Source organism: Sphaerodactylus townsendi, linkage group LG09, assembly GCF_021028975.2.
Source record: "Sphaerodactylus townsendi isolate TG3544 linkage group LG09, MPM_Stown_v2.3, whole genome shotgun sequence".
Lineage (NCBI taxonomy): Eukaryota > Metazoa > Chordata > Lepidosauria > Squamata > Sphaerodactylidae > Sphaerodactylus > Sphaerodactylus townsendi.
In genome coordinates this window covers 23,996,717-24,013,830 of record NC_059433.1, presented here as the reverse complement: position 1 = coordinate 24,013,830, position 17,114 = coordinate 23,996,717, and the positions used below count along the sequence as shown (strand labels likewise).

Here is a 17,114-nt window from a genome sequence, read left to right as displayed (position 1 = left end):
CTCCTGTGGTGGTGCATATTCTAAACACCCTCAATCACACATTAAGTGAAGAAGTGTTTCCTTTTATTAGTCCTAATTCTCCCCAGCATTTTCAATGAATGCCCCCTGGTTCTAGTATTGTGAGAAAGAGAGAAACATTTCTCTCTGTCAACATTTTCTACCCCATGCATAATTTTATAGACCAAGTTCACCTCCCCTGGAGAAAATGGCTGCTTGGAGGGTGGACTGTTTGGCGTTATACCCTCCTGAGGTGCCTGCCCTCCCCAAACCCTGATCTCCCCAGGTCCCCCCCCCCCCCATCTCCAAGTATTTCTCAATCCAGAGTTGGCAACCCTTGGCAGGAAGCTTCTCAAGGCCCTTTAACTCTCCTGGTCTGCCCCATCTGATGTCTGCAGAGGATAGTGGAAGCAAGAAGGCCAAGTGGGACTGCTGTTTTTTTTAAAGTATGAAATTGGTTGGACCAAAGGCCTTTATGGATTAGGGGGGAAATACCTGAGATTGCACACGTTTGTGATCACTGCAATATCGTCTTTCTTGTCAAACACCCGTCCTTTTAAATTCTAATGAGACTTCAAAATGTTCCCAAGTATTCCTTTATTATTAGAACCATCCTGTCAGTTGCACTACTGACATATATGCCATCTATTGTCAAGGCTAATGTCGGAATCACTTAGTGCTGTATGGTCTCGGACTGTATAGCGTGTTCTAACTTTAAGAGATTGTCTTCTGATGTTGCCAGAGCCTGCATCTGTGGCTGGCATCTTCAGAGGATCCTCTGAAGATGCCAGCCACAGATGCAGGCGAAACGTCAGGAGAGAATGCTGCTAGAACATGGGCATACAGCCCAGAAACCACACAGCACCCATATAAAAGCATCTGTTATTGCACATTGGTCATTCTCCCGAAGGTTAGTTTTAGCTTTTGGGGTTCAGCTTAGAACACTGCCCAAACTGCAAAACCAGGGTGGAGCACAGAAAACAAATCCAGGGGTACCACTGGAATGAGAAGCTCTACACCAGGGGTGGCCAACCTATGGTGCTCCAGATGTTCATGGACCACAATTCCCAGCAGCCCCTGCCAGCATGGCCGTGCTGGCAGGGGCTGATGGGAATAGTGGTCCATGAACATCTGGAGCGCCATAGGTTGGCCACCCCTACTCTACACTAGCAACTCCTGTTCAACTTCTGCTTACAGCCACTTATATTCCATCTTAGGTGTGAACCAGTTTAAGGCTGAGCATTTCAAAATGTTTTCCCACAGGAACATTTAGAGTGGGCCGCGTAACCAGAGGTATAAGATTTCAAAGCTGTCGGAAATGTGAAAAGATGAAAAAGTGAGATAACTGTACATTTTAGAAACATGTGTGGCTACAAAAATGGGTTTTACTGCTCTCTCCACTGTAAAAAGTTAATTATGTATTACCAAAGGGAGTTGATGAGTCTAATTCCATCTCTTGTACAGGTAACTTGAGAAATATATCTAACAACATGGCAAGAAAAAGCGGGGGCTAACTGCTAATTTCTTGTAGAAACAATATCCGACTTCTGCTTTCTGTTTTCTAGGACGAAAAGGGTCAGCCATTGTTACCAGATCACTTACCGACACTTGGGGAGAACCCTGTCTCAGAAGGAAGTGAATCACCTCCATCAAGCCATTGAGGAAGCCGTTGTCCGAGAGCTGGGAGTAGAAGGACGATTTTGACCGTGTCATTTTGAGTTGGTTGATTTTTGTTTATTCTGTTAGAAGCAGTCTCCATCCTATTGAAGCCTCTTGGCAACAGTGTAACTTTCTATTTCTAGCGTTTTCTATTGATGTTAATAAAGACCTTGTCAAGTAATCTTTGTATGTTATTAATTGGCCCCGGCAGCTGTACTAAATTGTAAACAAGTTTGTCTATTTTTGTATTGATGGGATACACTTATGGTAGAGCCTCAGGCCGTATATTCACGTGTCCTCCATGAACATCTTCGAATCAGGGAAAAAATAGGTATTAAAAAGGAAACGGGGGGGGGGGGGGGGATGAGGTCCCCAACCCCTTATTTTCCCTCACAGTACTAATGTGGGAGATGAAAGGACACTTGAGGCAGAAACAGTAGGCTGGAGGATAAGGGCTGAAATTATCTCCTACCTACCTGTTCTGTGTTGCAGGTGTGCATCCTCCCAGGTATTTTAGTGTTTTTCCCCCCTTAAGTCTGGCTTTCAAACAAACTGGGCTGGAGGGGATCGCCAGGGGAGGGTTTGTAGTTGACAATGGCCATTACTGCACGCACTACTGATGCCACACCTGTTTATTTCGCAGTGAGGTTTTCCCATATATATACACATATATGAATGTATATATGTATGTATATGTATGTGTGTGTGTATGTATATGTGTATATGTATATATATGTATGTATATGTATATAATGGATGGATGGATGGATGGATGGATGGATGGATGGATGGATGGATGGATGGATGGATGGATGGATGGATGGATGGATGGATGGATGGATGGATGGATGGATGGATGGATGGATGGATGGATTCTGTGGTATATATACATATATGTGGTGTATATATATATATATATATGTATGTATGGATTCTGTGGTGTGTGTGTGTGTGTGTGTGTGTGTGTGTGTGTGTGTGTGTGTGTGTGGATTCTGTGGTATTAAAACTGGAGATTCTCTGATGTGAGGACAGGGTGACTGTCGAAGAGGGGAAACTGTGTACATAACCAAGAATAAACCTGAAGGAACTATATACTCAGTGCCACGAGTAAATTGCCAATGAGCAGACACAGAAGGAGGTAGACCAGGGGTCTGCAACCTGCAGCTCTCCAGATGTTCATGGACTACAAATCCCATCAACCCCAGCCAGCATGGCCAATTGACCATGCTGGCAGGGGCTGATGGGATTTGTAGTCCATGAACATCCGGAGAGCCGCAGGTTGCAGACCCCCTGAGGTAGACATTGCTTACTCCTGCCAGCCCATCTGGAATTTTAAATGTCTTCCTGTTACATCTGCAAAAAAAGTCCAACCAATAAAATTCAATAATCTTTTGCATAGGGCAGGATGCTGTTTGACAGGCATGACACAGAGTCCTGACTGATGTTGTTTAAGTCTGACAGTGATGGTGAAGGAAGCCTCCTGCAGATTAATTCAGTCCCCAAAGTCGTGCCCACCAACACTTTTCCTAGCACCCGCCAAGTGTTTTTAGTAAGTGAGTGGAGCCATGTAGGACTTTTGCCCAGCAATGCTTTTGACTGACTATTGGAGATTTGATGGACTGTGCAGACTTTTAAAAAATGTTGATTTGCTGCCGCAGCGCAAAGATCTGCCCTGTGCTGCTGAACTTAACCTGTGGCAATTGTTTTGTGGCCGGTTTTACATCCCGCGGCAGCCATTTTGTTGCTGCAACCACTGTGAATTCCACGTGTGTCAGAATTCCAAATGCTCCCGCAGGTTCAAAAAATTTGTAACCTAAGCTTTGTGCAAAAAAGATCTTGCGATACACAAAACAAACCTACCATTTAATTAGATCTCTCTCGTTTCTTGTATAGCAGTTGAAGAGGAAACTGTTGTGGATTACCCACAAATTGCTTGGCAATTGCTCCACTTCAAAGTCCAGTGAGTTCTATCACAAACTAACATCCCTAGAACAGTGATGTTAATCTGAAAATGGCCGTCCACGTGGAGTAAATGCAATCAGGATTTCTTTATCTCACTGAGTTATTTACTGGCTGAGAGAAACAATTGTCTCAGATCCTTTCTGGTCTGCTTGTCATGTACATTCACACTTTCTTTCTCTGTCTTTCTCTGTCTCACATTGCTGTTGAATAGAATATTACCAGAACTGAATTTTCTCAGAATATGAGCTACAACAGACTGGCAAAGAATGAGCATCTTCATTTTTGTTAATGTCTTCAATCCTTATTGTCCCCTTTATCTTTGTATTTTCACTAGTAAAATTGGGGGTATTCCTCTGATCCAGAAATGTTTGGCTCCCTCAAAGTGTTACCTCTAACAGTCCCAGCACAATAATGCAGGTGAAATCTTTCCATGAATGTTTCTAGCTTTGGCTGCCAACAGAAACGTACCTTGAAATGATTTACTTTTGGGGAAAAAACAAGGCTGTACTGTGTGTTGCTTTTCTTTCCATTATTACTGCTATTATTTTTGAAAAATTCAAGCACTATACCACTTAAAATCAGCGACTGAAAGTCCTGTCAAGGTCTGAGTCTATCTAAGCATCAAAGGTTTCTTCTTTTTCATAGGGCTTTTATGCACTTACTGCTTGCCTCAAGGCTGTTTGCTTCATAGGGGGGTTTCCCGGTAGTTTTCTGTTTACACAAGAGATTGGGCTGGAGTATTCCCTGGGGTTTCAGGTCCATTCAAGCAGAGACAAGCTAGTCCATAACAGCTTTTATTTGCAAGGAAGGCACCTCTTTACAACCACCAGCGTTAGCTAACATACAGAAACTGAAAACACCAGCTTGTGCTGCGGAGCGCTTTTTGGATTTTTTTGTGAATGAGGATTGGAATTCTTTGTTTCCATATAATCTGTTTTCAACTGGAGAGTCACCACAAAAATCTCCATTGAGGAGAACACATGTGCCAGGATTATGCTTTAGGAAACTCTATTGGTTGAATTAAAGGATAGCAGCAGTGGATATGGTGGAGAGGACTCAGCCACTGATTGAAAGTACACATATTCTGTTTATAACTTAAGTGGGTTAATTTATATACGTGTTATCTGTGCTGCTATTATCATTATCATTATTATCATTATCATTATTATCATTATTATTATTATTATTATTATTATTATTTTATTGATACAAAAACAGTTATACACAGCAAACAAGATCAATATGCTGGATTTTGTATTACATCACATGTCGGACACTTCCCTAGCATCTAGGACCGTGTGATGTATCGACGAATAATGCGTGCAGAGCCGAGTAGGGTGGCCTTTTGCAGCTGACATATGGTGATTTTGTCAGCGCCGATTGTTTTTAAGTGCCGTCCAAGGTCTTTAGGCACTGCACCCAGAGTGCCGATCACCACTGGGACCACCTTTGCTGGTTTGTGCCAGAGTCTTTGTAATTCAATCCTTAAATCCTCGTATCATGTAAGTTTTTCCAGTTGCTTCTCATCAATTATTATTATTATTATTATTATTATTATTATTATTATTATTATTATTATTATTATTATTATTATTATTATATAATTTTGTGTGTGTATGTATATTATTTTTGCACTATTTTTGCACTTTATAATTATTTATTAAGTTGCACTATCAATGCTTCAGTGCATGGTTCAAATGCTTTACTGTATGGCTTATCAGTCAGGAGTATGGTAATTAGTTCTGTTTATACAGCCCTGACTTTTGCCTACACTGCTGCGTTTTAAAAGGGTCCTTCTCTTCTTATCTAAGGTACTCCTGCCAGTTCAACAGGGGCAAAGGTTTTGATCCTGCATACCTTGTTGTGTTCTGGCAAACTCCCCCACCCCCTTGGTTTTCTCCCAGCTCTGATAGCCCAATTGACCAGTCCCTTGCTCCAATGTTAGACCGACAGTGTTTTAAAACAAAACACCAAAATAAGACCACCTGATCAGAAATGGCAACTGGAAGAGCAGGAAAACAGTTGTTGGGTGAGCTGGGGGAGGCAGGAAGAAGTAACAAAACCTGGATAAAGAATTACACTTCCTGTTTAGCTGTTTTGCTTCATGGAGAAAAGCAAAGCAACAGCAAAGGTTGGGTTTTCCCAGCCTTTGGAAATCACGCAGCCTCTCTGCCCCATGATGGTTTCGGAAAGGGCAAAAAATGCATAAAGGAAAGTCTATGGTGAAGGAAAGGTAAGCGGGCTGCAAAGCAGAATGCAAGTGCGTAAATGGCTTTCATCTTCTGAAAAAATGTAGTTTTTAAAATGAATGATTCTTTTACACTAGCTTGTCCCTGGAGAATCATAGGAGTTATTTATTCCAGCAATTTACAATATAGTTATGCTGCTTCTATCATTCGAAATTAAAAGTTAAAAAAATACAAGTAAGCTGTGTTCAATTAGACATCCAGCTAGAGGCATTTGCTCAATCACATGATTGTCTTTAGCTTTAAAAGGGGCTTGGATACATTTATGGAGGAGAAGTCGATTTATGGCTACCAATCTTGATCCTCTTTGATCTGAGATTGCAAATGCCTTAGCAGACCAGGTGCTCAGGAGCAGCAGCAGCAGAGGGCCATTGCTTTCACATCCTGCACGTGAGCTCCCAAAGGCACCTGGTGGGCCACTGCGAGTAGCAGAGAGCTGGACTAGATGGACTCTGGTCTGATCCAGCTGGCTTGTTCTTATGTTCTTATGTCTGCAACAGCCATGTGTCTAGCAGGGGTTCTCAACCTTCCTAATGCCACGACCCATTAATAGAGTTCCTCCTGTTGTGCTGACCCCCAACCCTAACATTTATCCATTTTACAGATGGAGAACACTGATGCAGAGAGTCTTAGGCAACCCCTGTGAAAGGGTCGTTCGACCCCCAAAGGGGTCCCGACCCCCAGGTTGAGAACCGCTGGTCTAGAGGACTAATGAGGTGCTTTTCGTAGAGAACTGCTAGATGAGCTTCTCAGGGATACTCTCATTCTGTGGCATTTCCACAGAGGTTATCTGTACCGGTGTCAATTCTGATGGGAAGTGTGTGTGGGGGGGGGGGAGGTCCCCTGCTTTGCTGCAACATTGTGGAACATGCATGCACCTCCCAGGGATTCTCCTGTCTTTCTCAAATATGCCTTTCTTGCATTAAATACATAAATATGGTGATTATTTCCAACATTACTCTTCAGAAAGTGGGTCATTCTCCAGTAATGAGGCTATTTGCAACAACATCCCAGGGACAAAGGGAATGTGTTCTTCACCCCATGGTCACGATGATGCCTCTGATGAGGCTCTGGAATACTGAACCATTTGTCTGACTGTATCACAGTTTCTTCTGAAACTTGCTGAAAGTTATGTAGGCAGCCAACAATCGCCCTGCTCCTTCTACCTATACCAACAGTAACCAGCACCTTCCTTTCTGTAAAGGCAGACCCAGATGCGATTTGAAGCTGTACCTCGTGCCTCTGATAAATGGTAAATAATAAGGTTGCACAACTGGAATATTTTATTTTTTCATTATCACTATTATTAATAAAGGTGTTTGCTTGCGATTGCACCAAGCCAGCAGAGAAAGGCAGAGTCATTCATAATTGCAATTAAATAGGCCCGTAACTGACTGTGCTACTGCCCTGCAAATGTTAGTGATCGAATGGGGACCCAAAGACACTGGTTTACAGCCCAATCCGGACAGGGCCAGCGGGCTGGAACAGCGCTGCTTTGTGCTGCCTCACCCGCTCCAGAAGGCTTTTTCGTGGCACAGGGAGCATGAAAAAGTTTTTTAAAACCCTCACTAAAGAATCCCATAGGATTGAATAGAGATATGCCACAATCTCTGTTGGAAGCTCCACTGTCACACGGGCCAACTGGGCACTGGAGGCCAACGAAGAAGAAGAAGAAGAAGAAGAAGAAGAAGAAGAAGAAGAAGAAGAAGAAGAAGAAGAAGAAGAAGAAGAAGAAGAAGAAGAGGAAGAGGAGGAAGAGGAGGAGGAGGAGGAGGAGGAAGAAGAAGAGGAAGAAGAAGAGGAAGAAGAAGAGGAGGAGGAGGAGGAGGAGGAGTTTGGATTCATATCCCCCCTTTCTCTCCTGCAGGAGACTCAAAGGGGCTTACAATCTCCTTGCCCTTCCCCCCTCACAACAAATACCCTGTGAGGTGGGTGGGGCTCAGAGAGCTCCGAAAAGCTGTGATTAGCCCAAGGTCACCCAGCTGGCGTGTGTGGGAGTGTCCAGGCTAATCTGAATTCCCCAGATAAGCCTCCACAGCTCAGGCGGCAGAGCTGGGAATCAAACCTGGTTCCTCCAGATTAGATACACGAGCTCTTAACCTCCTACGCCACTGCTGCTCTCAGCCCTGCCCCTGGAAGGTCAGCCCTGCCCCTGGAAGACCCCCAGCCACACTGGTGCAGTTTTGTGGAGGGCCTGAGTGGCAGAGGCAGCTTTTGGGTAAGATGCCGTGAAGCCATGTGGCAGCCAGTCATCAAGTAAGTTGCCCCTCTGCCAGTCCAATTGCCCCTTGCGCCGAGAGAATGGGCACTCATATCAGTGCAGGGATACAAAGGCTCCGAAGGGTGATTAACCCCTCTCGAATTTGACTGTTGGACATCTGTAAGGCTAGTTCCACACCAGAATGTGACACGGAATGGCTTTCCTCAAAAACCAGGACCCCTTTCGCACATGCAAAATAATGCGTTTTCAAACTACTTTCACAACTGTTTGCAAGTGGATTTTGCCATTCTGCACAGCTTCAAAGAGCACTGAAAGCAGTTTGAAAGTGCATTATTCTGCATGTGCGGAATGAGCCCAGAAAGGCATAACCAGCCATCAAGAAATAGTGCCAGCCTTTTCAGTGTTCTTTTGTCTTCCTTCCATGGGGTCCCAATAAAACCACCAACATAGTATTACCTCTGAAGAAAACAAGGATAGATGCTTAGCTGAGAGAAACTCCTGCTTCCAAAGATTATGTTGAGTGGAGGCTAAGCCACTCTTATAATCCACCACTGCTGTGAAGAAAACTTTCCAGCTCTCCTCCTGCTCAGAATGGGAGCGAATTCCCTCTCTTCTTTGATTGTTGGCTGAGTGCCCCCTCTACACCACCACCCCCGCCCACACACAAACGGCTCCACTACTCTATAAGACTGAACACTATGAGAAGTTCGCTACCTTGGTTCTGGTCTGCCTGTCTTAACCATTGTGCTGCTTGTAATGGATTCCTCATCATGTTTACTGAGTCTACCTAGGCTGATTAAACTTTCATTGGAAAACACAACATTGTTCCTAAGGCACCATATACAGGATAGTACTATATATGACCAACAGCGCAATAGGTTTATGCCTACTCTTTGTATTCCTAAGTATCTTGTCTTTCATTTTTATGTTTTACAATATCAAGACTGCTGAGATATGTTTGAAACCCACCTAAGAGATCAGGGGACAGAATTTCTGTATCCTGCATGTTTATCTTCCTCATCACACCCAGTCATGCTACCCTACTAATCATAATTCAATGTACGCTACAATATGGGACCCCATGGTATTTTATTGTGGTGTTTCCAATGCAAAGCGATGTTGCTTAGTTGTTTGGTTTAATGTATTGATGAAGGCTTTCATGGCCAGAATCAACGGACTATTGTGAGTTTTCCAGGCTGTGTGGCTGTGATCTGATAGTTTTTACTCCTTATGTTTCACCCTCATTAGGAGCTCACCCTGACATACCTCTGAAGATACCAGACATAGATGTGGGCAAAATATTAGGATCAAAAACTACCAGACCATGCCCATGCAGCCCAGAAAACATACAATAGTCAGCTGTTTTTGTTTAACGTACAAATGTTGTCTGTTTCGATTTTCCATGCTAAGGAAGCTCCATACAGTCCTAACATTACTTTTCCCTAGACATAAGATAAGCATGGGAAAGCTGGTGGGAAAACAGGCACGTATATATGTTTTATAATGTCTAAATTGTCAGATTAACACACCCAATTGGCAAATCTCCTTGAACCAAATCTGCTGGGTCCGTTGCTGAGGAATATGAGATGATTCTGATGTTACAAGGATTTATATCTTAAAGCTGTTTTCTCCTAACTTAGATGCTGACAGAATTTTTGGCTGTGGAAAAGTCACTACTGTGAGGGGATTCTGCCCTCAAAGTGACATAACAATATGTTCAGAGCTGGTGTGTCATGAGTTTTGGCCTGAGAATCCGCTGTTTGGGATTTTTAGGTTCAATCCTTTTTCTTCAATACAATGGGAGGCTTACTTATTGGGATGTTACAAAGTTTGCAGAGTTAGCGTACATGAAGTGCTTTTGACACTCAAGAGATATATAAAGGCTAAATATTAATGCTGTTGTGAGAAGGCTCACATGCTTTCACAAGATACTTAGAACATATTAATCCTGAGGAGAAAAATTACCTTGTTGGAATGTTTCCATCTCAGATAATGGCCCTGTGAATCAGCACTTACAGAAGTGAGTAGGGGAAATAACTGAGGAGCTAGTTCTGATACCTGTGGAAGAGAAACTCGCTTATATAAAACAAAAAAATCAAGGTCTTGTTTTCTTTGCAGTGTGGTTATAAATGTCCACCCCTTTGTTGCTTTGACTAAGAGAGAACCACCTCTTCTTCCATAAGAAATTAAATGCTTCGTGATGTTTCCTGCTGCCATAGGCCCAGAGCTCCTGTGAACCTTTCCTTTTCAAAGACCATGCAAGCACTACCTGAAAAAAATATTTTTTTCATCCTTGGTGCTTTCCCTTTCCAACTTAAAAGTCTTTGTGGCATCTTTTTAAAAGAATGCTTTTGAATGCTTGCTGAGTGTGGCAAGAAATGGGTTTCCCCCCTTTCCTGAGAATAAAATAGACCTTTTTAAAATAAGATAAAAGACACTCATAACTAGAAATTTCTAAGTGCCGTACTTTTTAAACGAGAAGGAGCCCTGTTTAAAACCAGAATGTTATTAACGGGAACTAACGATATCTCTGTAACAAGTATATATCCTTAATTCAACTTTTGCATTTTATATGGTTAAACGGTTGTTTAAACATTGGCAGGGATTAGAGTACATCTTTTAACTGCTTGTTTAAACTGCACAAGGCCTTCTCACCTGCTAAGCGGACCTGGAAAGCTGACTTGGGCTGGAGACAATAGCCCTTGGTATACAGATAATTCTTTTACCATTCCATCGTCTCTAGTCAATTGGGTTTAACAGTTTTTGATCCCCACGAACCTGTTTATCACAGGCAATAACGGAACAAGCAATGTTAGGCAATACTTTGTGTTTTAAAATATTGTCAATAGCTGAAAGAAATGTTCATTTCTCCCTTCCTTGGTTAATAAGAGGAGGAATGAGAAACCAAAAGGCCATTACATTCAAAACGTGGGGTTTGCATCAGTTGATGCAAATGTGGTGTGGTGGTTAACAGTGGATGGTTCTAATCTGGAGAGCTGGGTTTGATTCCCCACTCCTCCCCTTGAGTGGTGGACTCCTATCTGGTGAACCTACATGAAGCCCTCTGAGTGTTCTTGGGCTAGGCACAGTTCTTCAGAACCCCACCCACCTCACAAGGTGTATGCTGAAGGGAGAGGAAGGGAAGGAGTTTGCAAGCCATCTTGAGATTCCTTACAGGACAGAAAGGCGTATAAATCCAAACTCATCTTCTTGATGAAAATGAAATGTAGTTGGTTTGCAGTGGTCCACAGCAGTGATCCCCAGTGTGTTGTCCATGAGAGCCATGGTGCCTATTAATTGTATTTTCTGGCTCCCAAAGAACTAGTCCTGGCTTGTCTCTGCCTCACTAGAGTAAGAGATTCTTCAGAAGTACCCAGGAAGCATCTCCTTCATGTCTTCAAAAAAACAACAACCCCTCATTCAGGAACAGCTGCTTCACTTGCAATTTCCCAAAATTTTGTGATCAGCCCCAGCACACTAGGGCAGCCATTTTGTGACGACACTAATTCCCCATTCTCAAAAGTCCATAAGTGCCCATGAGCTCTACAAGATTGTTGATCTCTGGCTGGCAGTGTTAAGTAGCAGCAGTAGTAACATGGCCTTATCAAAACCAACTAAAAGTCATATAGATTGAAATCTGTCCTTGCACCATGAGCAGAAACATTTTGGCCGTTTCCATATGGCCAGAGCAGTGGCTTCCCACCAGCTTAAATAAAGCCGGTGGAGCATCCCGTGCAATCCCACACGGTCCCGTGCGGGATGTCCCTAGGGGTGGCTCTGCATAGTGCTACCCAGGGGGTTTGCGAGGCGTTTACCTTTCCTTCCTGTTCAGCTCAGGATGGCTGGAAAGACACGGCCATGCTGCCCTCCAACCCCTGGGGGTCAGAGGGCAGCGTGGGCATGTCTTTCCAGCCATCCAGAGCAGCACAGGAAAGTAAGATAAGTGCATTGCAAACACTGGAGGGGCAAAAAGCGGCACTACTCACGCCGGTGCGGTTTTCACCGCACCGGTGGGAAGATGCCGCTTTTGAAAAACCTCGCTCCCTGAGCAAGGTTTAAAAGCAGCATCTTTGCACCGCTTGGGCGGCACGAGCATGGCGCTGCTGTGAACAGCGCCCCAGGGACGGTGTATTTACCATCCCTAGGGTGCTGTTATTGGTCTGTGTGGAAACAACCCTACTCTTACACATTGGGTTGGGATCTTCAGCTCTTCCGTATGAGTTGCAGCCACCTGCACTCAATCTAACCCTGTACCTGAAAGCCCACCAATCTCCAAACAAAGATTTTGGGGTAGCATTTTGGGGGCTGCAGAAGACAAGGAAATGGAAAAGAGTCATTCTCTGAGTGGAGTTGATGCTTCAGGAATCTTTTTAATCTAATGAAATCAGCTTGTGACCAATGCAAAAAAACTTTCAGGGTATGCTGGGTTGTATTGTAGATCTTCATCTTCTTCATCTCTTTTAGGAGCAATGAAATGTTTTTCTTCCATCTTTTTCCAGCTAAGAAAGACTTCTGTGAAACTCAAAAGATGGCTGATTACAATGTGACTCTTACTTGGGCCAGCTACAGGTATTTATTTATGCTGTTATTGCTGTATTTTTCCTTTCTTTTTTTAATGATATGTATGTTTGAATATTTGTCTATTTTAGTCTGCATATGTGCTCTTACTGCCACAGAATCCATGTTGGTATTGTTGGCTTTTACTGTAACAATTGTTATGATCTGTGGCATTTATAGAACTTTTCCTACTTCTCTATGCCTGTATTAATATTCCTATGACAAATAATGTGTTAGTACATTATTTGCTGCCATTAACATTAGAACTCAATTAATAGTCATTACTGTTTATGTTTTCTTACCCAGTTTTCTTTAGCCCAAATTTGATGTGAGAGGCAGTGTAGTATAGTGGTTAAAGTGCCAGGCTAGGATCTGGAAAACCCAGATTCAAATTCCCACTCACGTCATGGAAGCTTGCTGGGTGCCCTCTCATCCCTAACCCTGGCTAGTATTTGGATGGGAGACCTCCAAGGCATACCAGGGCCATGACACAGAGGCAGGCAATGGAAACCCATCTCCAAACGTCTCTTGCTTAAGGGGTTGCCATAAGTCAAATGCGAGTTGACACAAAAAGAAAAAATTAACGTACAATCAAATTAACAGAAAATATAGCTGCTCACATATATAAACAGAATATTTTCACCTGTAACATAGTATTTCTCAAGTGCTTTGCTACTTTGCTTTCTAAGGCCCTTTCTGCACGGGCCATAAACGGCGCCCTGGGGACGGCAAAAACGCCGTCCCCAGGGAGCCGTTCGCACAGGCGGCGCTGCGAAAATGCAGCAGCGCCAATCTGGCTCCCCTCCCCCTCCCCTTCCCCCAGGGCGGCATCAGGTCACTTCCAAAAACCTCCCTCCTGGAGGGAGGTTTTTGGGAGAACAGCGCATTTCCGGCGGTGCGGTGCGAACGGCACCGCCGGGAACACGCTGTTTTCCCCGTCCCTCTCCCACTCACCTCGTTGCCTTCATCGCCCTGCTGGCCTCCTAAGATCCTCCCTCGCTGTCCTCCGACCCCTGGAGGTCGGAGGGCAGCGTGGGCGGGTCTTAGGAGTCCAGCAGGGCGACGAAGGCGACAAGGTGAGTGGGAGAGGGACGGGGAGGAGGCAGCTGCGCCAGCCTCTGCTGGGGCCACTCGCACGCTCTTGTGCGAACGCCCTCCACCCCTCCACCGGCAGAATTCCTGCCGGTGGGGAAGCGCCCTTTGGCCCATGCGGAAAGGGCCTCAGTATCTGAAAATATTTTCCAAACTCTGATGAATTCAGTTTTCAGCCAAGTACACAGAAAATACTGAGGTTGCATGTGGGGAGTTACTGCAGCAGGAAAATAGCCTCACGTTGTGCTGCTTTGGGTACTGCCTGTGGCCGTGGGATAAGAGCTGTTGCACAAAGATAAGCCAACTAAGGGAGGGTGGCTGTTCACTCTAAGAAGGATAGTTTCCCAAATAATGTTTGTGTGCTTGATTATTTGTCAAGTGAGAAGTATTGCAGAAGACTATTAAATGTCATGAAAGTTACACATGAGCCTGGCAACCAGCGGGAACAGTGGAACAGTATCCATCAGTTATCGTGTGATGTCACTTCCAGGAAAAAAAACAGGAAGTCACACCTCTTGAACAATTGCTGGAATCTAGTGATTCCTAGAGAGGTGCAATATCAGTTTCAGGGTTTCCATGGAAGTGACATCATGCTATTGTGGCCAGTTTTAATTTTTCTCCTGCCGATTCTTAGAGAAGTGGTGGAAAAGGAGCGGCAGGGGCAGGAGATTCCCTGTCCTGACTGCGGAACTTGCATTTCCACACATTTTGTAACATACATAGCTGAAATCTGAAACAGAGTCAAAGCACTGAAATGAGCTGGGAATAATAGTTGACAAGGGAAAGCTTCTAGTCATTCTCCCCAGAGCTGCCCCCTCCCCCACTTATCGTATTAACTTCTGCTTCTAAGAGTCCATACCAAAATCATCCCACAACCCCAACTACAATATGGAAGAACAATATGATGTAGTGGACAGACTAATATTTCAAATCCCCACTCCTTCACATAGTACAACTTGTGTCTCCCATGTGACTGCCCTGGATCCAACCAACAGAGGTGATCTGGGAATTCCCTGCTCAAAACCTAATTCTCAGAAGAACACAGACCCAATTTGGGTTGGGACTGGCGTATGTGGGAGAGGAGTTTTAAGCCTTTCCTTTTATTCTCCTTTCCCATTCTGAAATAGCCGCGAGGAGTTGCTATTTGACATGTTGGGTACTGCCCATGTTTGCAGGACAACACAAAGTTTCACCAATGGGGGAAACTTACTGAGTTACTTTTTGCCACTGATGCTCTAACCCAGGGGTGGCCAATTGACCATGCTGGCAGGGGCTGATGGGAATTGTAGTCCATGAACATCTGGAGCACCATAGGTTGGCCACCCCTACTCTAACCTATCTCATAGAGTAAACCATATACATTGCCTTGTGCTCCTTAGAGGAAAAATGGAATAAAAATATGATAGATGGAAAAACATCATATCTATACTTGCTCTTGGGTCAAACCTGCCTGAGTCTAAAAGTCTGGGAGTAGTTCAGCTGGACTTCGTGCAATGATAAAATTGAATAGATGTAGATATCCTGTCTTCTTTCAACTTTTATTATATTTACAATTGAGAATGCAAACTTATGAAAACAAATAAGGGAGACTCAGGCCCCTTCCGCACACGCAAAATAATGCGTTTTCAAACCACTTTCACAACTGTTTGCAAGTGGATTTTGCCATTCCGCACAGCTTCAAAGAGCATTGAAAGCAGTTTGAAAGTGTATTATTCTGCATGTGCAGAATGAGCCTTAGTGTGGGTAAAAAATTTATTGGTCAAGGCAGCATTTCAAGACTTCCAGATATACAAAAATTTGACATCATGAGCTTCATAGCCGTCCGCACCCACATAGAGGAAATATATGTAATGATAAAATTCACAAAAACCCAGGAATTAGGATTAAATACTTGGGTTCTGATAATTCCTAGTCTTTTGATGAGCCCACCACACTGTTTACCTAGATTAGCAGTGTTTATTGTTACATTGGGGGTACATGTGTTCTCACTAGAGACACAGTCTTGTGGCATTTTTAACACAGGTGGTTTAGAATGAATTTCCAACATATTTTGCTCATTTGGTGCCAAATCACCCCTTGTGCTGTATAATGCACATTTGAAAACTGGTTGTTTTATATAGTTGTCCAGGCTGCGCAACAATCCAGAACAAAGTGCACAAGGCTATTTCTATAACCTTCAGACTGAAAAAAATAAATTCATGACGTTTTCACATCTGTTAGCCAAAATGTATAAAATGACCAGTAGCTTGAATAGTGAGCTACTGAGAAAGTGTTTTAAAAAAATCAAAAGCATCCTAAATCTGAAAACTTGCTTCTTGGAACCTGGGGAAATGGAATGGAAACAAAATGCATCCCTCAGTTTTCCTGCACAAGTAAAATTGTCCACACTTAGTTGATTTAAGCAAAAGAAAAGAAGGAATTAAAAATTCAAATCTGTACATGTATTAATTGTCTCCACCGACCTGAACAAGAAATCATGTTGCTGAGGTTTTTTTTACTTAACTTGGCAAGTGTTTAGCTTAATGCAAACATGTCCTTGGCCGTTCATTGTGCAACTTGCTCAGCAAGTTGTGCAACTTACTGCCCATCAGCTTACTGATCTAAGTCCCTCCATTCAACTTCTGAAATCAACACCCCAGGTGTTAACTTAGGGCCAGGAACATGAAGTGCAACTAGCCATCCTTTTATTCCTACGCAACAATCTGAAAATACAGCCTTTCTGTTCTCTCTTCCCTCGCAGGTATACACATCCCCAGTGTGGAAACAGCTTGCCTGTAACATTCTGCCCAGCCAAATTTCTTCCCACGTTCCAGAGTTCCAATTGACCTTTTCTGTTTTTCCCCAGGTGGAACTGATGCACAAATAATTCTCTGCTCGTTTGTTTGTTTTTTTAATTTGGGTTTGCAATTTGTCTACCAAACACTGCAAGTTAATTTTAGTCATGCATATCTTTTCACCTACTCCAGCAGGGCATGCATGCGCACTTACAAATACATTGCGAAAGAGGAACCTGTGATTTTCCAGATCTTTTTGCTGTAGTATTTTACAGGTGCAGTAGCATACATTAATAAAAGACCAGAAAGCAATTTGGTGTGATTGACATGATTGTGTCTACAACCAGAGGTGGAATCCAGAAGGTTCTCACAGGTTCCCGAGAGTGGGTTACTAATTATTTGTGTGTGCCGAGAGGGGGTTACTAATTGGTGATTTTGCCACGTGATTTTTGCCTTCGTTACGCCCCTCCTCTCAGCAGTAGCACACAGAACTTGAAGCAGTCTAGCAGGAGGTGCACCGGCGTGCGTGGCAGCCTGCGCCTGCGTGCATTCGTTTCCTGCCCAAGGACCGGCGCAGCGGCTGCGTCTTTGCCACAGCCCTGCCCA

At 43.7% G+C, this 17,114-nt stretch overlaps 1 protein-coding gene across 3 annotated transcripts in view; it reads left to right on the top strand.

Moving 5' to 3' along the window:
- FARS2 (phenylalanyl-tRNA synthetase 2, mitochondrial) overlaps window positions 1–1,837 on the top strand; it is a 293,048-nt gene extending 291,211 nt beyond the window's left edge. The window contains exon 8 of one of the 3 annotated variants that reach the window (XR_007245429.1): window positions 1,563–1,694. Coding sequence is in view for 1 of the 3 variants with exons in the window: in XM_048507442.1 (XP_048363399.1) it covers window positions 1,563–1,701 (139 nt within the window). In the remaining 2 variants the exon portion in view is untranslated. Of the gene's footprint in view, window positions 1–1,562 lie in introns of all 3 variants that reach the window. The other 2 variants (XM_048507442.1, XM_048507443.1) reach the window with 2 other exon arrangements.
- Window positions 1,838–17,114: the final 15,277 nt, after the last annotated feature.